The following is a 24,903-nucleotide window of genomic DNA, read 5'->3' as shown; positions in this document are numbered from 1 at the left end:
TCCGTCGAGTGTCCGCTTGAACAAAATCAACCTAAATTTGGGTCAGAAATAAGTCCAAATGGACAAGCGCCGGGCAGATTTTACATTCAATTCACGCATTGGGCCATGTTATTTATTTGTCTCGAGCCAAATGAACAGAGGCGGACTAAATGCGGTCTTAAGTTGGCGTGAGATGAGTGAGAAGACTAGCCACAATGAAGAGTAACATACTAACATACACATTTCCCTGGACTATATTACTACCTTCATAGTGAGTAGTAATATAAGTATGGTAAAATGCAAAGCCTTATTTATTAGGTCATAGACTCATATTGCATTAGGACATGTGATGTTATAGTAACTAGCTAAATTATTCAAAGTACACCTCTCTTCATTAACGTATTGCCCATAAACAAATTTGTTAAGTTGAACTTAATGTTAGTGCCAAAGTTACTCCAGCTAGTCGAAGAGAACGGACGAGTTCGGTTCCAACCTGGTGCCTGCGATGCGACTGCATCCGCCCGAGATGCGAGCGAACGCACACCCCCACGCGCGACCCGGGCCCACCACCCCTTTCATCGGGTTACGCAGCAAGCGGACCCACAGCCGGGTTCCACAAGGCAGGGGCATATAACGTGGTTGGGGCTATACGGTTTGGTCCGCGTAGCCGGAGGCTGTTGGGCCTGGCCCCCGGTGGGTTATAAATAAGCCTCCACCCATCGCCTCTTCCCTCACATCTGGACCTCACACCCACCCCCTCTCTCCTCTCTCTCTCTCGTCGAGAAGAAAGAAAGGAAGCGAAAGCTCTAGTAGTCTCGTCACCTGCACACAGACCGCTCGTGAGGCGAGAGAGGGGCCGAGTCCGAGGCCACCAAACCAAAAAGGAAAAGAATTCTTTTCTTGGAGAAGAACACGCACGCATACGCATCGAGGAGGGAGGCGGGGGCATACAGGAGAGGGTGGAAGGGAACCCTAGTCAAACAGAGACGGATCTGCCCTCCACCGCCGACGCCGACGCCGACAACGATCGCCTGGTACGGAGATCCCCGCCAACTCACGACTCTTCCTGCTTGCCTGCTACGAACCCTAGGACCCGCCGTCACGCGGTTTCGATACGAATTGAACGGGGCGGCGGTCGAATGACGAAACCCTAGGATGGGATGGATGCGCGTGGGTGGGACGAGCCTTTTTTTCCTCCCATCTCTCTCCAAGTTAGGCAGGCGGGGCATGGGCTGCTGCCTAATTCGGACATTAACTGTGCGATGTGAGTTTGCCGAATCTCGAAACGGAATGGGGATCAGGGTACGGGGGATTCGCCAAATCTAGCGACGGCTTCCAAGGGACGTTTATGGAATTTGGAAAAATTTCCATGGGATTTCCTGATTTAAGACGGGGCGATAAATACCCTATCCTGGTAGATCGAGCAAACAGAAGCAGGCTATGCCATGCTAGTGGTAGCAATGAATGGAAGAGGGTACACGATCTTTATTTGTGCTGCCGTATATTAACTTTCCTCTTGCTAATTGATTTCTAGCACTCGACATAGGGGTTTGGAGGTACATTGTTTACCCCCACCATTAGTTGCTCTTGCTTCTTCAGTTTTTATTAGTTCATCATCTGTTTAGTCAAATAATAGAGGGCACGTGTTAGATTCATTTGCTTTTTGTTTGAATAGTGGATTGTTCATCTAATTTGTACAGTTGCTACGCTGTAGTTAATTGTCAACCTAGTTTTTGACTTTTTGGTGAGTAGAATTGGCAGATTTGTTACACTGCTACTGGAACATCATGTTTTGTTGGTTGTTAGTTAGAACCCATTGTTTCTTAGATGACATGTATGATTTTGTACTGATTTGGGTGGGATTTTGTCGTATGCGTACTTCTTCTGTTGTAACATTTAATTCAGAGTATAATGGCATCTACAACGCCAGGTGCTAGAGGCTGGTGCTAGGATTGATTTCCTGCCTGTTTAGTGGTTGTGCTCTGTTAAATCCTGGTGTTCTAAGTAGCATCGACGCAAAAGCATGCACCAAGCGCTTGGCTCGTTTCTTTTCCGCACGAAGTGCCTAGTTGCGTAATTAGCGCATATAAATCAGCGTCTGCCGTTGAAAGGTAAGGCGGTGCGTTTTAAAGTTTATGATATTTATTTATTCCCCCTAAGTGTCTGTCCAGGCGTCTAGCATTGTAGATGCTGTAAGTGAATCATAGTTGCGCCTTGGTCAATTTTGTAATAAAGGGATATTTTTGTAGTCTGTAAATTAAATTCCTCCTTGGGTAACTTTTAATAATAGTTAATACTTAACCTTCTGACTTCATTGGAGGCACACATCCTCTATTCTGTTTGAAGTGGACTTTTGAATATCAAGTTTGATATTCCTGTAACATTGTAGTAGTCATCAAGCTATTTATGTCAGATAGAAGGTTTGGAGAGTCATTTGTGCTACTGGTTAACTGTTAGGAGTTGGATAGATTTTTTGGATTTGTTGGATGCCTTTAGCTGAAGGCACTCCTGTTGTAAATAGCTTTAATTTAGGGTTGTCTTTAAATCATTGCTGCCCAAAGGGGTCATTTACCATTTATAGGCATGTGCTTATTTTAGTTGATGTTCTATTCAGACTAGCTCTGGATCATTTTCCCATTTGAAACTTTTGGTCAAGTTTGTAGACCTCTACTTTAGTGATGATATAATTTGGAGTAGCTGTGAATCAATATTGGTGTTTATTCATCGGTTGTCTAACTGGGTGTGTGCCTTTTGGTTTGAGTGGCATGAAGAGAACATTTGTTGGTTGTAGCGATTGTGTTTTTCTTTTTGAAAGATAACGTGTTTGTCCATCGGAGCAGGGGACAACTTGCCATTTCTGCAAAACTAGAAGAAGCCCATCACTAATAAAACATTTGAGTGCTCAATGGATAAAATGCCGAATCTTCATAGAGGAATCAAGCCAGGGTTGGAGAAGAAGCGGAATATAAAGAGGAGCAGAGACGCATGGGTAAGTAGAGAAGCAGGGGCATGGTAAGAGGAAGAACGGGGCTTGGGGTGGCGGTGGCTCGGAAGCTGAAGGGAGCAGAAGGTGGATGAGAATAAGAGGAACTGGGGAATAATGATGAATGCGAGAGGGTGGAGGAGAAGCTCAGGTAGGAGGCAGTGATGCCAGAGGCTGAAACATTTGTAGGTGGTGGTGAAGCAGGAGGGAGGAGATGGTGGCGGATTATAAGAGCTTACCTGCAGTTTAGAATACAGTCGTAATTCAGGATTAGGGTTGAAATTATTACTGGATTAGACCCTAGGGCTTATGCGGAGTTGGTGAGACCTCTTGCAGTGCATAGGTACTTTAGATGAGGTGCTAAGTGCATGAAAGGGCTTATAGCAACTAAACTCTCCAATGCATAGGTGCTTTGTTTCTTGTTGCTAAGCTCTCTTCATTTAATGAGTTGTAGACTGTAAATTGTGTTTTCATCTAGGTGCGCGCCCCTAGCATCGTTTCTTTGTGGGCTCATCAAACTCCTCTCTCCTCTTAATTACCTTGCCACAACAGATTTTTTGCATACTTGGGGAGCCTTTGCCCCGGTACAAGGTGGAGCACTGGGAAGGGCCTCGAAGTTTTAGGCTCATTTATTGAGCTATACTCTCTCTCTCTCTCTCTCTCTCTCTCTCCTACAGCCATTAATGTATCATCTGTTTGATAGGGAACCCCTTTTTAGTTTGGAAGAAATTGATACTAGTCTTGCTACAAGCTTTTATTGTTTTTTTGTCTGTGGTAATTTGTTAAATATTGCTGTACTTCATGTTGAAATCCAATCCGTTTGCTTTTGAGTTGATAGTATAGATGCCCTGTCCCAAACATAATGGTGTGTATGACAATGTTTACCTTTAGGTAGTTATGCACCATCTGCTTGATATGTTCCACATACTTATTTACGTTGTCTGTAAAGGGTCTGTCTGGATGTGGAGATCCTGAATTCCTAGAATCCAGTTTCTTGAGATGGATATGAAGTGGGCAACAAGAGGACGAAGGGGGCTGGGTCTGAACATGACAGGAATGCAGCGAAGAATCGTATTCAGGTCGCATAACCTGATCAAGATTTGTCTTTTCTGTAGTACCGTACAATGAGGGTTCTGCTGTAACTGTTCACTTCCTTGTTCAGCTCTGCTTCCGCCTCTTGTTGATGGGCTATCTCAGTAATGGAATGAAGCATCCAGGCACCCCTTGAACACCCTGTTTATCATTGTATATTACTAACATATTACGCTGGTTGTTGCAGATTTCTTGCTATACAGAAGGTCAATAATAGTTCTCTTCCAGTAGGTGCTATTGCCCTGGAAGATTGTTACTGAATCCACCAGTTAAACATTCAAGTTATATGCATTTACACATGACATGGGGTCTCGTGGAAGGATGTTATTTGACCTCAATGAGCTCCCAACAGAAGCTGATGAAGAAGAAGCTGCTGTTGTTGTGTCCCAACCTCAGCTTCCTGTTCCCAATATGTATCCCTCAAATTTGTTTCCACCACAAGAAGTGCCTTGGTCACAAGGGATATTAAACAACCATGCCTTTAATCATGCATCTTCTGGTTCAGGTTTTCAGCCTTTTGTTAGAAGTACAGATTCACAAAATGTAAAGAATTCTATGAATACAGAAGAGAATTTGGATGCTACTGCGGCTTCTACATCTGTGGTAACTAATAATTTATCTGATAGTGTTGTGTGTCCTACTGGGCCCTCCAATCAGGTTCCACAATCAGTTGAAAGAGAAGAGGGAGAGTGGTCTGATGCAGATGGTGCTTCTGACACAGCAGGTAGTAGTGTCAGCAACAAGGAAGAATCTGCTGGTACTGCAAGTACTCAAGTGAAAAGAGAATCCCAGGAGAGTGGACCTGCTATTGTTAAATCTACTGATGTGATTAAAGATGACATTGCTCCTGAACCTGGTGACACTGAAATGTCTGATGTGTCTAAAGGTCCAGTCCTTCATGGTCTGACAGGACTAGAGAGCATGAAAACGTCTGAATCTAAAGGAAGTCAACCTGTGGATGATTTGGACCAGTGCACTAAGTCAAAGGATGTCAGAGGAGTAGAAGCCAGTTATGCATTGAAGTGCACGAACAACCCTGCAAAGAGACCTAAGTTAGATGATCACAAAGTTGCAATGCTTGGTAAAAAGCGAGCGAGGCAGACTGTGTTCATCAATGTTGAGGATGCAAAACAAGCTGGCACAATGAAGACAATTACACCGAGGAGACAGTCATCTTTTCCAGCACCAATTGTTACACGTACCGTGAAAGAAGCTTCTCGTGGTGTTGGTGAAAGAGCTGCAGACAAGCAGAACCAACCAGTCATCAGGGATCAGAGACAATCTGAGATGATTGGTCCAGAAAGAAGTAATTCTGCAGATCCTTGTGACCAAAATGGAGAATCTAATGGTGATTTTGAGTTGGGATCTCACGGCAGGTCAAAGAAAATGAATGCCGAAGAACCCCCCTCAGATAGTTACCAACAATCTGTGCCAAGGCAGGCCTTTTCAAAGCAGCCCACGGATTCCAAGCAGTTTAAAGGCAGACCAGTCTCTTCTCAGAGAGCACTTCTAACAGGACAACATACTGCAGATCAGAAGCCAGCTAACAAAAGGTCTCTTGTTCCAAAGAAGCAAGCTTCAGTTAATAACACACAGTATAATGACACATCTGTTGAACGATTTATACGGGAAGTGACAAATGGCAAGTTCTGGCACAATCCAGGTTAGTTCTTCGGCATTGTCCCTGTTTCTTCTGGACATCTTTGGTTAACTGACGCTGTTGTTTAATCTGGAAACTTCTTTCATGTGCTGTGAGGCAATACATTTTGTTTATGCGCTTGTGAAATTTGGCTAGTGCTACTTCCTCAAATGCTAATTCTGTTTTAGTGACTTGCAGAACATAAGGGTGACTTATACGCTTATAAGAAGATTGCAGTCCTTTAGACATATATGGTTTATTTTATATAAATAGTAAACTTAAGTATTATATATGTCTGCCTGTGTTCTGTATTTATTAGGACTGTTCCTAGTTTGCTCCGTATTTTTCTTTCATGGTTGGTACAATTGCACTGTTTTTTCTGTGTGAATACATGCCTTGTATATAATTATTGCATCGTCAGTGTTTGCTTGGTTTCGTTCTATTGTAAAACCAGTGTGTGTGCATGAGCACTCTTAGTTTGACAAGGCAAGTTTATAATTGTTATCTGAACAGAGGAGGAAGAACTTCAGTGTGTTCCTGGAAGCTTTGATTCTGCCGAGGAGTACATTAGAGTTTTTGAGCCTTTGCTTTTTGAGGAATGCAGAGCTCAGCTATATAGTTCCTACGAGGAGAGTCTTGAGGCTGTATCAAGGGATGCACATGTAATGGTGCGCGTGAAAAGTGTGGATAGGCGTGAAAGAGGTATATTTTCTGCATTTTTATTGCCCCCTTTTTTGTAGAGCAATCATGTTACCCATTGTAATCACCTAACATAAATATGCTTGCTGCATTCAGGATGGTATGATGTTATTGTTTTGCCAACACATGAATATAAATGGACTTTTAAAGAAGGAGAAGTTGCAATTTTGTCGTCCCCCCGGCCTGGTTCAGGTAGCCATACTGATAATATCCCTTTATTTTTATCAAGATTTTTATTTTGCTTCCACAAATATGTTTTGACAACTTTGTTCACTTACCTTTGTTTTGTTCATTAGCTGCCCAATCAAGTAGATCTAATAGGAAGACCGCTGCTTCAAATGAAGACGCTGAAGCTGACTGTGGACGGCTTGTAGGTACGGTCAGACGCCATATGCCTATTGATACGCGTGATCCCATTGGAGCAACTATCCATTTTTATGCTGGGGATTCATTTGATTGTAGCAGGTAATCCAGTGTTAGTGATATCATTGTTCTTTAGCTATCCCACACTATGTTTTGATAAGACCACACTTTTGTGCTCTTTGTCCACCCTGTTCCCCTACTATATCAACAGTGATTGGAATTTTCTTAGTTCTTTTTATCACTGGCATGTGATTGTTTGCTTCACAGTTCACACACATGATAGAAGTTGCATGCCAAATTTATTTAAGTCAACTATGCTTTGGAATTTATCATGCTTGACACGATGAATTTTGCACTGCACGATGCAGGTTTACCTTGGAATGAGCAGTACTTACTCATACAACAGCTTGTCTAACTTGTCAGTTTGCCTTTGGCTTTTAAGGTCGTCGGGTTTTTCACGTGCACAGTTACATTGAACATTACACATGCACACAAAACCATCTGCTCTGCAATTTTCTGTAACTTCCTAGTTCTGGTTTGTCTAGTGTTGAGAACATCACCATCTTATTATGAATTAAGCTATACTCAAGCGAAAATCCCCTCATCCTAACAGGACCTGTGATGAGGTTCATAGACACAATTTTCTGAGAATATTACCTACTCCCTCCGTCCGAAAAAGCTTGTCCCTAAAATGGATGTATCTAGCACCAAGTTAGTGCTAGATACATCCATTTGAGGAACAAGCTTGGGACAAGTTTTTTCGGACGGAGGGAGTACTAGATTGTTACGTTTAGTTTACTTTGTTAAGTTGACTCGATTCATATACACTGTTATTGACCTTTTTTTTATTGTTTTGGTTGTCTTTTCTGTGATGCACCAGCGAGACTAATGTTCTGAGGAAACTGCAACCTCGAAGCACCTGGTATCTAACGGGTCTTGGTTCCCTTGCAACAACACAAAGGGAATATGTAGCATTGCATGCATTCCGCCGTCTTAATGTGCAGGTAATGCATATTACACCTGGTTGTTATCTGTCTTTCTTGGTTAACATTTTTGCTTGACGCTGATAAAAAACTTTCCATCAGATGCAAAATGCAATTCTTCAGCCAAGTCCAGAGCACTTCCCAAAATATCAAGAGCAGCCGCCTGCTATGCCTGACTGTTTCACTCCAAGTTTTTCTGATCATATCAATCGTACTTTCAATGGGCCTCAGCTATCGGCTATTCATTGGGCTGCAATGCACACAGCTGCTGGTACAAGCAATGGAGTGGTTAAGAAACAAGAACCATGGCCTTTCACATTAGTACAAGGTCCTCCGGGGACAGGGAAAACCCATACTGTGTGGGGAATGTTAAATGTTATTCATCTTGTTCAGTATCAACATTACTATGCTGCTCTGCTAAAGAAACTTGCTCCTGAAAGTTACAAGCAAGTTGGTAGTACCACTAACAGCAGCTCAGAGGCTTTTGCCGCAGGGTCTATTGATGAAGTTTTGCAGAGCATGGATCAGAACCTTTTCCGCACTCTTCCCAAGCTTTGCCCCAAACCACGGATGCTTGTGTGCGCCCCATCAAATGCTGCAACAGATGAGCTGCTTTCTCGTGTTCTTGACCGAGGTTTCATAGATGGTGAGATGAAGGTTTACCGCCCTGATGTTGCCCGTGTTGGAGTTGACACACAGTCTCGTGCTGCCCAAGCTGTATCAGTTGAGCGACGGACGGAACAGCTTTTAATGAAGGGCCGTGATGAAGTAATTGGGTGGTTGCAGCAGCTAAAAGGCCGTGAGCAGCAGTTATCACAGGAGATAGGGCTTCTACAGAGGGAACTTAATATCGTTGCAGCAGCTGGTAGATCCCATGGTTCGGTTGGGGTAGATCCTGATGTGCTAGCTCACAGGGATCGTAACCGTGACATTCTGCTTCAAAAACTTGCTGCCTCTGTAGAAAGCAGGGATAAAGTACTTGTAGAGATGTCAAGGCTGCTGATATTAGAAAGCAGGTTCCGTGTTGGCAGCAACTTCAATCTGGAAGATGCTAGGTCTAGTCTGGAAGCCAGTTTCGCCAATGAAGCAGAAATTGTTTTTACAACAGTGTCAAGCAGCGGGCGCAGGTTATTTTCTCGCCTTAGTCATGGTTTTGATATGGTTGTTATCGATGAGGCTGCTCAGGCCAGTGAAGTTGGAGTCCTCCCTCCACTTGCACTTGGTGCCGCTAGATGTGTCTTGGTAGGTGATCCACAGCAGCTCCCTGCCACTGTTATTAGTAAAGCGGCTGGAACTTTACTCTATAGCAGGAGCCTTTTTGAGAGGTTTCAGCAGGCTGGTTGCCCTACCATTTTGTTGTCAGTGCAATATCGGATGCATCCCCAGATCCGAGAGTTTCCATCACGATACTTTTATCAAGGCCGCCTTACAGACAGTGAAAGTGTTGTCAAACTGCCTGATGAGTTGTATTACAAAGATGCATTAATGGCACCTTACATATTTTATGACATCTCACATGGTCGTGAGTCTCATAGAGGTGGATCATCTTCATACCAGAATGTTCATGAAGCTCAGTTTGCATTGCGTTTATACGAGCATCTTCAGAAGCTTGTGAAAGTTAATGGTGGTAAGAAGGCATCTGTTGGTATAATCACTCCATATAAGTTGCAGTTGAAGTGTCTTCAGCGGGAATTTGAGGAGGTCATGAATACTGAGGAAGGGAAAGATATCTACATAAACACAGTAGATGCTTTTCAAGGCCAGGAGCGTGATGTGATTATCATGTCATGCGTGCGTGCTTCAAACCACGGCGTGGGTTTTGTTGCAGATATACGGCGCATGAATGTTGCTCTTACTCGAGCTAGGAGAGCTCTATGGGTACGTCTCTCTGTCCTCTTTTAAAAAATGCATCAAGACCACTGTACTGCTACTTCAAAACATGCTATGAACAAATGCTATAGTACTAATAGTTATTCGTCGTTTTCTAGGTTGTTGGTAATGCCAGTGCTCTCATGCAGTCAGAGGACTGGGCGGCGCTGGTAGCAGATGCAAAGGCCAGAAAATGTTTCATGGACTTGGATAGCATCCCCAAGGACTTTCTTGCCATGAAGATCTCTTCCAACACTCCAGGAAGGAATACTTCAAACAACCTAAGGAACTTGAGGACTGGTGGACCAAGACCGAGGCATCTGGACATGCTTCCGGACCCCAGGATTGGCATGAGGGCTGATGAGGATGAGCGTCCTAACTCTGTTCCAAGAAATGCTAGTTACCGGAATTTGGATGACCTGGGACGATCTGGTGATAGATCTAGGGAAAGTTTGCAGTTTGGAGTGGCCAAGAGGCCGAATTCATCCAATGGTTCTCGGAGAGAAGTCTGAAGACAATGCGTTGCTATCTTCATCTTTGCGTGCGCGTAACAATGATGAGCTTCCTCGGGATGAAGCCTGGTTGGAGCAAAGCATCACCTATTGGAAGATGTACACCCTGGGTCGGTTGTGTTAAGGAGAAGGCATTATTGACATAATGAAAGGATTCCTCATGAAATTAGTAGGCCTCTCGGCGGCATGTTGCAACAATAGCCACTGACGTCAGTACAATCAGATCGTCAGATGCGCTCTGTTGGGTGGTTCAGATTACAGTAGAAAAAGGCTGCCCCAGGTCCTCAGTGTTCTGCAATTGTGCAGGAAACATTTGGTCTGTTGATATAACCAGACTTCAACAAGGCTGCAGCTGGATGGTTTCTTTCTGGGATTGCAATACTTGCTTTAGTGTGCTTAACAGGCTACCATCTTTCTCATAGATATAAATACATGCGCATGGGCATTTCCATTTTGAGACATGCCAGGAGAGATAAATCTCACTGGCCCTAGAGCAAGGTTAGGTGTCAAGCTTTGCCGCGAGATTGCTGCTAGCTACAAACATGCGTTGCTTGATATGCCCTTGTAGGATCAGTATTGCTAACGTAGGCAGGGCTTCTGTAACATAATGACATAAGCTCCCTCTATGTACAAAGTCCACATCTAGAAAAGAAAATCATTTTTTTATTCAGCTGCCTTGTTGTCTGTCACCTGTTGTTAGTTCGAGACTGTTGAATGATGTTTTATGTTGTTGGAAGATGTTATCATGTTTTCAGTTATGTTCTTACCTGATATTGCACCTTGTTGGTTTTTGTACTTCTATGTTGATCTGTGGTATAGCTTGTGCTCTTTAAACTGGTATGTGGTATAGCATGGTGTTTGGTTGGCATTATTATATTGATTGATGTAAAATTCCAACCGGGGTGACGCTGTACATGCTTCGGGTTTGTGGAAGCCCTGTTTGGATCCTTCTGTTTTTTTGTCTGATATCTGAGGTCCCCTGTTAGCATAAACCAGCCCTTGTTCTTTTTGCTAGTTCTTGATTTTACAGGCATGTACTGATATGGTTCTTGTTCTCTATGCAGGGTATATCTGATGATGTTTCATAATCTTAGCTTGGAATGCTGCTGGTTCGGTGGTGGTCCTCTGAGATGTCAGTTTTAGCATAAGCTAGCCCTTAATTCTTTTTTGTCCGAATCAGATTTGCTTGTGCAGGCCTGTGTTGTGCTGTATTGATCTTGGTCTTGTTCTGTGCAGGCTACACCTTATGATGTACTAGTATGACATTCTGTTCTGCAGAATTTCAGAATGCTGAGGGCTATGACTTCAATCTTGGCTGGGTGTTGCTGGACGGTGGTGGTCATCGAAGATCTCAGGTATGCTCAAAATGTTCTGTTTCTTCTTGGGTTATCAGATTTGCTGGTTCTCCATTTAATTCCCCTTTTCATTCAGGTACGACACGAAAGAGTACTTGCCAGCTTGGTGTGATGCATGTATGCCCCCAGGAAGACCTTACGTCCAAGCTGGAGTGCTTTTCTGGTACTTGAAAGTGAACATGCTGCTGTGATTATTTTAATTCGCAATATGACACAGATTGTGATTATTTTTTATGGCGAAAAGGATCTGATACATTATAAAGATTCACTTGAAGTACAAATCATCTCAAGCACTTGCCGCTGCTCGAACGAGCTGTTGACGGTCCTTTATACCGGACTGGCCTGTCCTCTTCGTGCAAGTGCTCAATGCAAGCTGTAGTAGCTGACGTTGAATCGATATGAAATACCGGTCACCAAATTTGCCGTAGCCAATGGCAAGCGAGAATGTTAGCAACCCAGTGCTCAATCCACTCAAACTAGCATGAAATACAAACCATGGAGGTTGGTCAAGAAATGTATCTATATGTATGATAGTTCTAGATACATTCATTTTTATTCATTTCTACGACAAGTAATTTCGGACGGAGAGAGAGAAGGAAGAACAGGAGCCAGTCAAGTCGTACAAGCAAGGCCGAAGCCATCCTTTCCCTGCCAAGCTGCTCGTGGGGGCCGAATCCATCTGTTCCCAGCCGAGTTGCTCGTTGAGGCCCCCCCTGTAGTGCATCTCCTTCGTGGGCTGGGTAGTGCCTGAGAGCCCGACAAGGCCCAGGTTGTTGACACAATCCCTCCCACCATAAGATTCGACTTGCCCCAAGTCGATGTTTAGTAGCGCCATCTGGGGTCCCATGGAGTTGGCAAGGCGTACTGAACCCATTCTACAGTTTCGTCCTCAAGTCGATGTTGTGTTGAACCTCCTGGGTCCCATGTTGGGTCCCATGTCACCTGTGATGTATCAAAACCATTCCCCAAACAAGCATCATCCATACTGTTAAAGATTGTCTCGTCATCAGGTCTTAAGATTATCTCGCCATCAGGTCTTAGAATAGGAAGCCCGCGATTGATCCACTGCCTTCTTAGAACTGAGCAAATCGACTCGTTTTGCCTCTCACATCATTCATGTCTTTCGGAGGCATTGTAATGTTGCTCTCTTCATCTCATCATCTCGTTTTGTCAAGATCATGTTATTTTCTTTGCTTATCCATTTAACTGGAATGTTGTGTCCTCCGTTCAAGTTCTTTTCATCTTATCAAGTTTTGCCTCTCTTTTGAACCGGAGCGCTGTCCGAATTCTTCTTGCTTTGCGCCATTCTTCATGACCTTGCAACCTTTCAAGGTTTGTTGGTTTCACTCGTTGTCAAAAAAGCAACTTAGTTTTACTTTTTCTCTTTCTCTTTCGTTTGTCATCCTTAGATCTCGGGACGAGATCTCTTGTAAGTGGAGGAGAGTTGTGACGACCCAAGACCGACGCTTCATATGCCTTTCATGTATTTTGAATTTTATCATGTGATTTGTTTTGTTCGTTACATTTTTCTTTTGCATCATGTCATTATGCAACCCCCTTTTAAAACTCAACTAAATAAATTGCATAGATCGTTGATCTATTTAAATTGAGGGAATTCACATGGTGATTTCTCTTTGTAACATATTCTTTCAATATTTTAAGGAGCTATAATAAAATATTCCGTTAATTTGGAATTAACCATAATATACTTGCATTTTAATTCCATGCCTCTTCTACTTCAAGTTTCATCTCCAAACCTTGTTGATAATTCTTTCTCCATTTATCGAGGCTCTTCCTAAAATCTCAACATTTTTGGGCACTTCGAAATCCTAGTCCTTGTTCAAACCATTTGATTAAATTCAAATGACTTTGGATTTAATTCTTGCAATCTTGCCCACTCCATTTTTTTTGAACAAGCGCATTTTTGCGAGTCCAGAAAATTTGACCTCTTGTTCAAATTCTTTTCCGGACCCTCTCTTTCTTGTCTTTGAAATTCTGTTTATTTCTCATGGAGATAAAAAGAAGGAAGAGGTTGGACAGCCCAGCAGCCGAGCCTCTGGCCATTTCCCCTCCACTGGGCTGGCCTCTAAGGCCCATCCTCAGGCCCAGCTGCACCTAAAAAACCCTATCCCCGACCCCCTTCTCTCGACCTCTCCCTCTCGCTTCCCCTCAGCGCCGCTCTCTTCCGATCCCCAACTCCACTCGATCCCCTCCTTCCTCCTGGCGCCGCCATAGAGAGAGGCCAACGTCGCGCCCTCGTCCCAATTCCCGCGCCGCGCCACTGTTGCGCAATGCACGCAGGAGAAGAGCTCCTTGCTCGCGACCCCTCCGGTTGCCGCGTCCTTCTTGCGCGCGAAGCCCTCGCTTCTCTCGGTCGCGCCCGACCACATGTTCGCCGCTGCAACTCCTGCCATGGCCCGCGAGGCCATCAGCATCGCGGCGCCCCTGTTGCCTCCCTCCCTTGGCGACCTCGACCTCCGGCCTGTTCCGCCTTGCTGACGTGCACCTTGTCTCCTCTGCATCCATGGTGCCTCTCGTGCCCCCTGCACCACGAACCCCGAGCTCCATCATTTCTGCTTCGCTCTGCTGCTACTGCCCCCCATCTCTGACCCCTTTCTCCTACAACGCCCTGCCTCCTGATGTGCTGCACCACCACTAAGTCATGGCCGATTTTGTTGTTTCATTGTTGGGCATGAGCAGCTATGGCCCGCCATCTCCTGCCGCTACTCGCGCGCTGCACACGAGAGGCCTTTTGTCTTGCTTTGTTTTGGGTTGGCAAAAACGTTGCCAAGACCCGTACGCGGACCGTCAAGCATCGTCTCCGGGATTTTTCGCCAAGTACCCCACCGGCAAGACCGACGTTCGAACAAGCACACCGACTCTATGGTTCCGACAAGTACCCTGACAACGTGTGTACCTGTAACGCCCCGAGACCGATGTGCCAGGTGTCCTCCAGTTATTCGCTGTTGTTGCCTTGTCTTTGCTTGCGTGTCATGCATTGCATATCATGTCATCATGTGCATTTCATTTGCATACATGTTCATCTCATGCATCCAAGCATTTTCCCCGTTGTCCTTTTGCAATCCGGCGCTTCTATGTCATCCGGTGTCCCTTTCTACCTCTTTTCGTGTGCGGGTGTTAAACATTTTCGGATTGGACCGAAACTTGCCATGCGGCCTTGGTTCACTACCGGTAGACCGTCTGTCAAGTTTCATGCCATTTGGACTTCGTTTGATACTCCAACGGTTAACCGAGGGACCGAAAAGGCCTCGTGTGTGTTGCAGCCCAACACCCTTCCAAAGTGGCTCAAAACCCACCTAAACCTGTTCCATCATCTAGAGCGTTCGATCATGATCGCGTGGCCGCAAACTGCACCTCATTTGGAGCTTCCTAACTCCCTCTACCTCTATAAATAGACCCCTTCATTTTCGTTTTTGGATATTTTCCCGAAACCCTAAAACTCCTCCCTCAGCGCCGCCAGACATGTCCGTCCCGCTGCTGGATGTGTCTGCCGCCGCCGCCACGTCGCTCCAGCCAATCAGGAGCCGCCAGCTCAGCACCGCCGCCCCCTCCTCCACTCGCGCGCCGCCACGTGGCTCCGCCGCCGTCCCCACGCCGCCGGGCCCGAGGCGCCCAGATCCGGCCCTCCCGACTTGGTTCGTCTCCGCCGTCGCTTGCGCCTTCCCGCGCCTCCTCGTCTCTCTTCTCCGCCGCGCTCGTCCGCCGACGCCGGCGACCAACTCCGGCGACCGGTTTCTGCCGCCCTGCTCCGCCGTTCGCCGCCGGGGAGCCGGATCCGAGCTCGTCCGCGCCCCACTGCGGCTCCCCGTCGCCGCCTAGCCTGGATCTGGCCCCGCTGGACCGGGATCCGCCGCCCCCCTCTCCTGGCGCTGTCCTTTCGCCGGCTCGCCGGCAACGCGCCTGGATCGCCGCCTCCTGTCTCCCCGATCCAGGAGGGATCGGGAGGAGGGAGACCTCCAAGTGGGCTGCGCGCCCGAATCCGGCCCAGCAGGCCAGCGCCGGCCTGCCCCGCCTACCTCCTCTCTCTTCTGCAGCTGGGCTGAGCCCACAGGGTGAGAACCCGCTATCCTCCGCCCGTGCGCTGTGTAACTATATAACGCTCGTCTATTTTTTTCCTGAAAACTGCCAAGTCCTAGTAATTTTTATGCATATTCATCATGTCATAACTCTGCACTCGTAGTTCCGATTCGTGCGTGTAGCATATCTAAATGTTCGTCTCGACGAGTACATCATTTCATCTCATTGCATCATTTTCATTTGAGCTCATCTTGATGCCCGAAATGCTATTGAAAGAGGGCTATGTGAGTAATTTGTCATATCTATTTCAGCAAATGGCATTTTACCATTTTTGCCATGATTAATGTGTGCATGCTATGATCTGGAGCTCTACTTGTGTTTTGTAATATGCCATGCCATCTTTACAGTGGTGCTTACCATGTATTTTTGTGATATTTGTGGTGACTAGCACAAGCTTGCAAAGTTGCGTAATCGGTAATTCTATTTTCAGGGACTTAGAATTTCACTAAGTCCTTGTCCTGATTTTGTTGTTATGCCATATGTTCATATTGTTTCCTAGTGATCCGTGCCTCTTTTGAGGATGATCAGTAAGGATGTTTTGTTAATATTGTGGTGCTCTATCCATCCATGTCTTTGCTTGCATTTATGGAGCAACCTAGCTTGAGTCAATCGAGCTCTACTTTTGCTATATCGTGAATCCTGGCAGATTGTTGACTTGTTAGCGATTTTGCCGAGGATGTTGCTATTGATCCGTGCATGTTATGTTGTTGTTCTTGCCATGTCTAGCTTCTATGCCATGTATTCTTGATGGGTGTATGCTTAGTTTGTCATGCCATGCTCTATAGTGAGTGCATCGAGCTCGTAAACATGCCTACTCGTTAACTGTTTTGCATGCTCCAGTTTTTCACTAAGTTCTGATGTATCTAAATCCCCTCAAGCTTCTTTGTTCATTTGCTAATTCTTTCCGGTGTTCCTTTATCTTTTCTTCGTTCATTTTCAATTCTTACGGTGGTTTGTTCAAGATTCCTCTTCTTACGTTATCATACTTCCGTTCTTTCAAATCCTACCGGTGGATCATCGAAGGCCTCTTCAAGTTTGCGCATTATCTATCTTAATCCTTTCTATGAGAATAAGTAGTATGCCAATTCCATTGGTTGTCATCAATTTGAATTGGGGAAGGATAAGCATAATGTAATTCTTATTCTTGTTTCATCGAGTTGATTCAATTCCTTATTCCGGAGTGGTTCATCATACATATTCTTGGCTTCAAGTGCTCATCTTTCTTTCCCGGAGTTCCAAGCTCTCGCAATTATGTTATCACGGAGATCTATCTAAATCTTTACAAGGTTTCACCTTGTGTTTTCAACTACCCTTTCTTTCCGTTTGATCATTCTTTTGTTTAATGTAGTTCTTCATGGAGGTTCTACATGATGGTTCTTCAAGGATTTAACTCCTTCTCGAAGGGTTCATCAAGATTCTTTTCAGAGGAGCTCAAGTATTTCTTCATCTTGCAATCCAGAGTGCATTTCTTTCTACCGTATCATTGGAGGTGGTTTTACATCATTCTTGATAATTTGAGTTCATGCTTCATGATTCACACATTGTTAAGAATGAGGTATTTTAAATCCATCAACCTATTCGTTGGAATTGTCATGGGTTATATTTCACCTAAAGCCTTCCCTAACGATTGTTGTTATATGGTGCTCATAAATGACCCAAGTTCTTCATCTATCCTCCCGGTGAAATAGCGTTCTCGTCTCCTTGTTCATTCCAATTCAATTCTTTTTCCGTGAGTGGCAGGTTGTCACATCATAATTTGAGATGTATTACATAAGACCATATCAAGCTTATTCTTTTCGTTGTTGGTTTTCCAACAACTCCGTTCAACCCTTCTCCTAAAGATGCCTTTTCAAGCTCTTTGGTAGCAGAAGTTGGCATTGTCTTCTACATTCTTTTGTCTCAATTATCTTTATTCTATTCTTTCTCCTGGAGGTCTATTGATGTTGCTCTTTTCACTCCTCATCTCGGTTTGTCAAGATCATGTTCAATTTCTTCCATTTATAGTCGAAGTGCTATCCAAATTATATCAGTTTTATTCCTTCTCTATCTTGTTTAACCGGAGTGTCGTGTCCTCTACTCAAGTTCTTTTCATCCCATCAAGTTTTTGCCTCCCTTCTCAACCGGAGTGCTACCCGAATCGGGTCTTTCTTATTCCTCTTTCTTAACGGAGTGCTTTCAACTTTGTCCATCTCCGTTGCTTTCTTTCTTTCAATTTGCTCAACCTCGCAAGGTTCCTTGGTTTCACTCATTGGTCAAAGAAGCAACTTAGTTTTACCTCTTCTCTTTCTCTTCCGTTTTTCCCTATGGTGCCATTCTAGATCTCGGGACGAGATCCTCTCGTAGTGGTGGTGTGTTGTAACGCCCCGAGACCGATGTGCCAGGTGTCCTCCAGTTATTCACTGTTGTTGCCTTGTCTTTGCTTGTGTGTCATGCATTGCATATCATGTCATCATGTGCATTTCATTTGCATACATGTTCGTCTCATGCATCCAAGCATTTTCCTCGTTGTCCGTTTTGCAATCCGGCGCTTCTATGTCACCCTGTGTCCCTTTCTACCTCTTTTTGTGTGCGGGTGTTAAACGTTTTCGGATTGGACCGCCTGTCACTACCGGTAGACTTGCCATGCGGCCTTGGTTCATTACCGGTAGACCGCCTGTCAAGTTTCGTGCCATTTGGACTTCGTTTGATACTCAACGGTTAATCGAGGGACCGAAAAGGCCTTGTGTGTGTTGAAGCCCAACACCCTTCCAAAGTGGCACAAAACCCACCTAAACCTGTTCCATCATCTAGAGCGTTCGATCACGACCGTGTGGCCGCAAACCGCACCTCATTTGGAGCTTCCTAGCTCCCTCTACCTCTATAAATAGACCCCTTCATTTCGTTTTCGGATCTTTTCCCCGAAACCCTAAAACTCCTCCCTCAGCGCCGCCGTACATGTCCGTCCCGCCGCCGCCGCCACGTCGCTCCAGCCAATCAGGAGCCGCTACCTCAGCACCGCCGCCCCCTCCTCCACTCGTGCGCCGCCATGTGGCTCCGCCGCCGTCCCCGCGCCGCCGGGCTCGAGGCGCCCAGATCCGGCCCTCCCGGCCCGGTTCGTCTCTGCCGTCGCTTGCGCCTCGCTGCGCCTCCTCGTCGCTCTTCTCCGCCGTGCTCGTCCTGAGCTCTACTTGTGTTTTGTAATATGCCATGCCATCTTTACAGTGGTGCTTACCATTTATTTTTGTGATATTTGTGGTGACTAGCACAAGCTTGCAAAGTAGCGTAATCGGTAATTCTGTTTTCAGGGACTTTGTCCTGATTTTGTTGTTATGCCATATGTTCATGTTATTTCCTAGTGATCCGTGCCTCTTTTGAGGATGATCAGTAAGGTTGTTTTATAAATATTGTGGTGCTCTATCCATCCATGTCTTTGTTTGCATTTATGGATCACCTTAGCTTGAGTCAATCGAGCTCTACTTTTGCTATATCGTGAATCCTGGCAGATTGTTGACTTGTTAGCGATTTTGCCGAGGATGTTGCTATTGATCCGTGCATGCTATGTTGTTGTTCTTACCATGTCTAGCTTCTATGCCATGTATTATTGATGGTTGTATGCTTAGTTTGTCATGCTATGCTCTGTAGTGAGTGCATCAAGCTTGTAAACAGGCCCACTCGTTAACTGTTTTGCATGCTCCAGTTTTTCACTAAGTCTGAGATCTGTTTATGTTTTTTCCATGTTCACATGCTTGCAATTGTATTTTCTGATCCCTTTTGGCTCAAGGTCACTAAGGGACTTTTGTTAAGTGCTTTGAGTAGCTTCATGCCATGCCTTGATTTGCCATGTTAAGTTCCTGTAGCATATAGTTTTCATGCTGCAAAGTATGCTTCCTGATAATAAATTCCAGACTTGTGTTAATTTCACGAAGTCTGAAACCTGTTATCATTTGCATTTTTGCCATGCTTGTTTGGACCTGTTAATGAGTGAATTAGCCGTAGCTCAGTGTTCATCTTTTGTTAAGCATCTCGAGTGGATCCCTTCCATGTATTTTTTTGCCATGTTTGAGTGCTATAGCATAACTATCTTGTTGCATTTAGATGTCTATTTGCTGTTTATCGCAGACCGGTGCCATATTTGTTTTGCTTGCCATTTCCAAACCGTGCATCCGATTCCGGTGATCTTTATATCGATTTCAACCGAATCACCTCACCTTTCCAGTGGCACTCTTGGACTTCCAAGTTGAGGCCAGGTTCAATCATTCCTTTGCAAATCATGCATATGCATCGCATACCACATCCCGCATATCATACCATGTTTATGTGTTGGTTGTTTACTATGTTGTGTGCTTATTTCCGGTGTTGCTTCTTCGGGTTGGATCCGGTAACGTTGCGTTTGTGAGGATACGTTGGCTACGTCCGTTTGTCTTCTTCATGGACTCGTTCTTCTTCCTTGCGGGATTTCAGGCAAGATGACCATACCCTCGAAATCACTTCTATCTTTGCTTGCTAGTTGCTCGCTCTTTTGCTATGCCTATGCTGCAATACCTACCACTTGCTTATCATGCCTCCCATATTGTTGAACCAAGCCTCTAACCCACCTTGTCCTAGCAAACCGTTGTTTGGCTATGTTACCGCTTTGCTCAGCCCCTCTTATAGCGTTGTTAGTTGCAGGTGAAGATTGAAGTTTGTTCCTTGTTGGAACATGGAGATGTTTTTTCCTTGTTGGAACATGTTTACTTGTTGGGATATCACAATATCTCTTATTTAATTAATGCATCTATATACTTGGTAAAGGGTGAAAGGCTCGGCCTTATGCCTGGTGTTTTGTTCCACTCTTGCCGCCATAGTTTCCGTCATATCGGTGTTATGTTCCCGGATTTTGCGTTCCTTACGCGGTTGGGTTATAATGGGAACCCCTTGACAGTTCGCCTTGAATAAAACTCCTCCAGCAAGGCCCAACATTGGTTTTACCATTTGCCACCTAGCCTTTTTCTTTCCCTTGAGTCGGCCGGCTCAAGGGTCATCTTATTTTAACCCCCTGGGGCAGTGCTTCTCTAAGTGTTGGTCCAACTAAGCGATGTCCGAGGCTACCAGGGGCAACTCTGGGCTGGCTTACCCGACGTCTTGCTCATCCGGTGTGCCTTGAGAACGAGATATGTGCAGCTCCTATCAGGATTTGTCGGCACATCTGGGTGGCTTTGCTGGTCTTGTTTTACCATTGTCGAAATATCTTGTAACCGGGATTCTGAGTCTGATCGGGTCTTCCCGCTAGAAGGAATATCCTTCGTTGACCGTGAGAGCTTGTGATGGGCTAAGTTGGGACACCCCTGCAGGGATTTGAACTTTCAAAAGTTGTGCCCGCGGTTATGGGTAGATGGGAATTTGTTAATGTCTGGTTGTAGAAAACCTGAAGTTTATCTTAACTAAAATGCATCAACCGCGTGTGTAACCGTGATGGTCTCTTCTCGGCGGAGTCCGGGAAGTGAACACGGTGTTGGAGTTTTGCTTGACGTAGGTTGTTCTAGGATCACTTCTTGATCATAGTTTCTCGACCATGCTTTGCCTCCTCTTCTCGCTCTCATTTGCGTATGTTAGCCACCATATATGCTAGTCGCTTGCTGCAGCTCCACCTCATACCTTTACCTTACCCATAAGCTTAAATAGTCTTGATCGCGAGGGTGTGAGATTGCTGAGTCCCCGTGACTCACGGATACTTCCAAAACCAGCTTGCAGGTGCCGATGATATCGTAAAGGTGACGCAACCAAGCTCAGGAGGAGCTCGATGAAGATCTTGTCCTTTATGTTGTTCCGTTTCCAGTTGATCAGTAGTGGAGCCCAGTTGGGGACGATCCGGGATATGTGTAGCATTTGGGGTACTCTTCTTTATCTTGGTTCCGTAGTCGGACCTTGATTGTATCTGAATGATGTAATGCTTTGTTTCATGTAATTGTGTGAAGTGGCGATTGTAAGCCAACTATGTATCTCTTTCCCTTATGTATTACATGGGTTGTGTGAAGATTACCTCACTTGCGACATTGCTTTCAATGCGGTTATGGATCTAAGTCGTGCTTCGACACGTGGGAGATATAGCCGCATCGAGGGCGTTACAGTACCTCTATCGTCGACCCCGTGGACGTCAAGTTCCTCGTTGTGACACCGATCATCTACGGAGTGTGTACGACTATGAAACGTGAACCACCACTTCCACTATCGTCGCCGTGCACCACTACTTCCTCTACGACCGTCCCGAGAACGCCTAGTTCCTCTACTTCGCACTGACTCGGTCCGCCTCAAAATGCACGCTTCGAAAGTATAACCGACGAGATGACACTCGTGGACGATTGCTCGTGTTTGCACTGCATGCGATTATTTGTTGCATGTTCCTCCTCGTTTGCCATGCCGTCGACCCGTGGGAACCCGGTAACCGGGATCACCCCACCATCTTTTGCATGTTCCGTACATCCACACTTTCTTTTGCACCGACATCTCGATGAGTTGTTGGATCATCGGAATGTTGCCTTGGCACCATTTCCGTTGTCGTTGCCGTGGCACCCCTTTCGTTCTGCCATGGTGACCAAATGCTTCAGAACATGCTCATGTCAACATTTTCATAAAATTACATAAAACTTGTATATGTCATCCGCATTATGATAACAACATTTAAAATGTTTAAAATTATTTTTTGCACTAAATTGCTAAATGACATGTGGGGATTTACCAGAATTGTTGTTGAATGTTTCCGGCCTCATTTAAACTTGCCTAAATAGTTAGTTTAATTATGACCTCTTGCCATGTTAACAACATTTAATATTGATGAGTAGCATAAATGAGAGCGAACTAAATACTTGAATGTGGTGTTTCGTCAATATGCAACTCGTTGCATATTGAGCCCCACTTAATTTGTAGTATTGTTTGTTGCACTTTGCCATGCCATGCCTTATTTAAATGGACATGCATCATACTTGATTGTGCATCATGCCATGGTTATGATATGTTTGTTTACCGAGTTGTTTGCTTCTTCTTGATACTTCCAGTTTCGTTGTGATTGTGAGGATTCGTTCGACTACGCCCGTTCATCTACTTCATGGACTCGATCTTCTTCCTAGCGGGATTTTAGGCAAGATGACCATTATCCTGGATACCACTACTACCTTTGCTTTGCTTGTTATCTCGATGCTATCGCTATGTCTACCTACCACTTGTTTATCAAGCCTCCCAAATTGCCATGACAACCTCTAACCTTTTCCACCATCCTAGCAAACCGTTGTTTGGCTATGTTACCACTTTGCTCAGCCCCTCTTATAGCGTTGCTAGTTGCAGGTGTAGTTGCAGGTTGTTCCATGTTGGGACATGGATATCATGGGATATCACAATATCTCTTATTTAATTAATGCATATATATACTTGGTAACAGGTGGAAGGCTCGGCCTTTTGCCTGGTGTTTTGTTCCACTCTTGTCGCCCTAGTTTCCGTCATACCGGTGCTATGTTCCTTGAATTTTGCGTTCCTAACGCGGTCGGGGTTTATGGCCCCCCTTAACAGTTCGCTTTGAATAAAACTCTTCCAGCAAGGCCCAACAATGGTTTTAACATTTGCTCAACATAATAAACTTGATAATTAATTAATTTGCATAGGGGGTCGCATCCTCGAGGATTCTTAATTCCACATAATAAAGGGGGGCCAGTGTTGTTGGTGCTGGTCCAAACTAGAGCACTGTGCGGGGCCACCCCGGGGCAACCTGGGTTATTTTCTTTGGCACCTGTACGCGTAGTTCATCCATCGTGGCTTGAGACGAGATAGCGCGGCTACTATCAGGGTGTCGACATGTCGGGAGGTCTTGCTGGACTTATTTTACCATTGTCGAAATGTCTTGTGCACCGGTATCCCGAGTTTGATCGGGTTATCCCGCGATGGAGGATTGTCTCTGTGGATCGTGAGAGATTATCATGGGCTAAGTTGGGACACCCCTGCAGGGTTTAAACATTCGAGAGTCGTGCCCGCGGTTATGTGGCAGATGGGAATTTTTAATATCCGATTGTAGATAACTTGACACCAGATCTGAAGTAAAATACACCAACCGCGTGTGTAACCGTGACCATCTCTTTTCGAGTGAGTTCGAGAAGAGAATACGGTGGGGTTATGTTTGAACGTAAGTAGTTTAGGATCACTTCTTGATCATTATTAGTTTGCGACTGTTGCGTAGTTTCTCATCTTTTTCTTGTACTTGTAAGTTAGCCACCATATAATGCTTAGTGCTGCTGCAAACCTCACCACTTATCCATTCCATACCCATTAAGCTTTTCTAGTCTTGATACCCATGGTAATGGGATTGCTGAGTCCTCGTGGCTCACAGCTTACTACAACAACAGTTGCAGGTACATGTAATGCAATGATCTGACATGAGAGCGATGCTTGATTGCTTTTGGAGTTCTTCTTCTTCTTCTTCTTCTTCTTCTTCTTCTTCTTCTTCTTCTTCTTCTTCTTCTTCTTCTTCTTCTTCTTCTTCTTCTTTGATCAAGGGATAGTTTCCGGGTCGGGAGCTTGAGACTAGCAGGGTGGATGTCGTTCTTGTTTTTTGTTTGGTTTCATCCGTAGTCAGATCCCGCTCTTCTGTACGATGATTGCTATGTATTGACGAACTGTTGTATTCATGATGTAGCTTGTGGTGAGTGTAAGCCTTTATCTTGTATTCTCATCTATTCAGTACAAGGTATGTTGTAATGATATCCACCTTGCTATGCGCTCAAAATGCGGTTGTGCCCCAATCATGAATTCATCATGTGATTGGGATAGAACCGCATCTTAGGCTCTACAGAAGAAAGATATGAAGAAGCTGTAGCTGTGTAGCTGACGCTAGGTGCTGTGGTGGTTAGCGCCTCGTGCCAATGACCCGAAGGTCGCATGATCGAATTGCAACGAAGACGTGTATAAATTTTTGTTTACGACGAAAAATGGAATGGGCCGAGTCCAGCTAACGCTTCTGCAGGCGCTGGTTTGCAGAAATAGCCAATAATCGGCGCTTGCAGCGCTAAATAGGAAACACCGGGGGACGGGGGTGGATCCGTGTAGAGAGCAGGGAACAACCACCATAGGATATGAATATTACAGGAATAGAAAACTTGTAGGAACAAAGATGACATGTATCTCAAATCCTGTGGGCCGCGGCTACAAATCAGCCGATTGATTTTCTAGAAAAATCATCCGCCTAATTAGACATTCGATATGGCACCGGTGGCCGCCGATCTCAGCAAGGCAGCCTGGCGTCTTCCTTCCTCTGTACCCATCCACCACGCGATTCAGTTCAACAACCGATGTCTCCTCTGAAGACAACAACCCACCGTGATACCTGCGCCTA

At 45.1% G+C, this 24,903-nt stretch overlaps 1 protein-coding gene across 5 annotated transcripts; it reads left to right on the top strand.

Moving 5' to 3' along the window:
- Positions 1–704: 704 nt before the first annotated feature.
- LOC123043324 (uncharacterized ATP-dependent helicase C29A10.10c) lies at positions 705–12,029 on the top strand. Of its 5 annotated transcripts, none has more exons than XR_006419147.1 (12): positions 705–1,013; positions 3,912–4,041; positions 4,242–5,717; positions 6,207–6,395; positions 6,489–6,584; positions 6,689–6,857; positions 7,636–7,759; positions 7,841–9,616; positions 9,727–10,617; positions 11,184–11,251; positions 11,356–11,474; positions 11,551–12,029. XR_006419147.1 is itself a non-coding variant. In XM_044465747.1 (9 exons), exons 3-9 carry the CDS (start codon positions 4,358–4,360, stop codon positions 10,117–10,119), a joined length of 4,107 nt encoding a protein of 1,368 aa, XP_044321682.1. In that variant the 5' UTR covers positions 705–1,013; positions 3,912–4,041; positions 4,125–4,357; the 3' UTR covers positions 10,120–10,789. The 5 variants fall into 5 exon arrangements, 1 of the variants encoding a protein (XP_044321682.1); XR_006419148.1 differs by having other exon boundaries at positions 4,125–5,717; positions 6,767–6,857; XR_006419143.1 differs by having other exon boundaries at positions 4,125–5,717.
- Positions 12,030–24,903: the final 12,874 nt, after the last annotated feature.

The sequence above is a fragment of the Triticum aestivum genome, chromosome 1A (assembly GCF_018294505.1).
Source record: "Triticum aestivum cultivar Chinese Spring chromosome 1A, IWGSC CS RefSeq v2.1, whole genome shotgun sequence".
NCBI classification, from domain to species: Eukaryota; Viridiplantae; Streptophyta; class Magnoliopsida; order Poales; family Poaceae; genus Triticum; species Triticum aestivum.
This window is presented reverse-complemented; position numbering and strand designations above follow the sequence as displayed.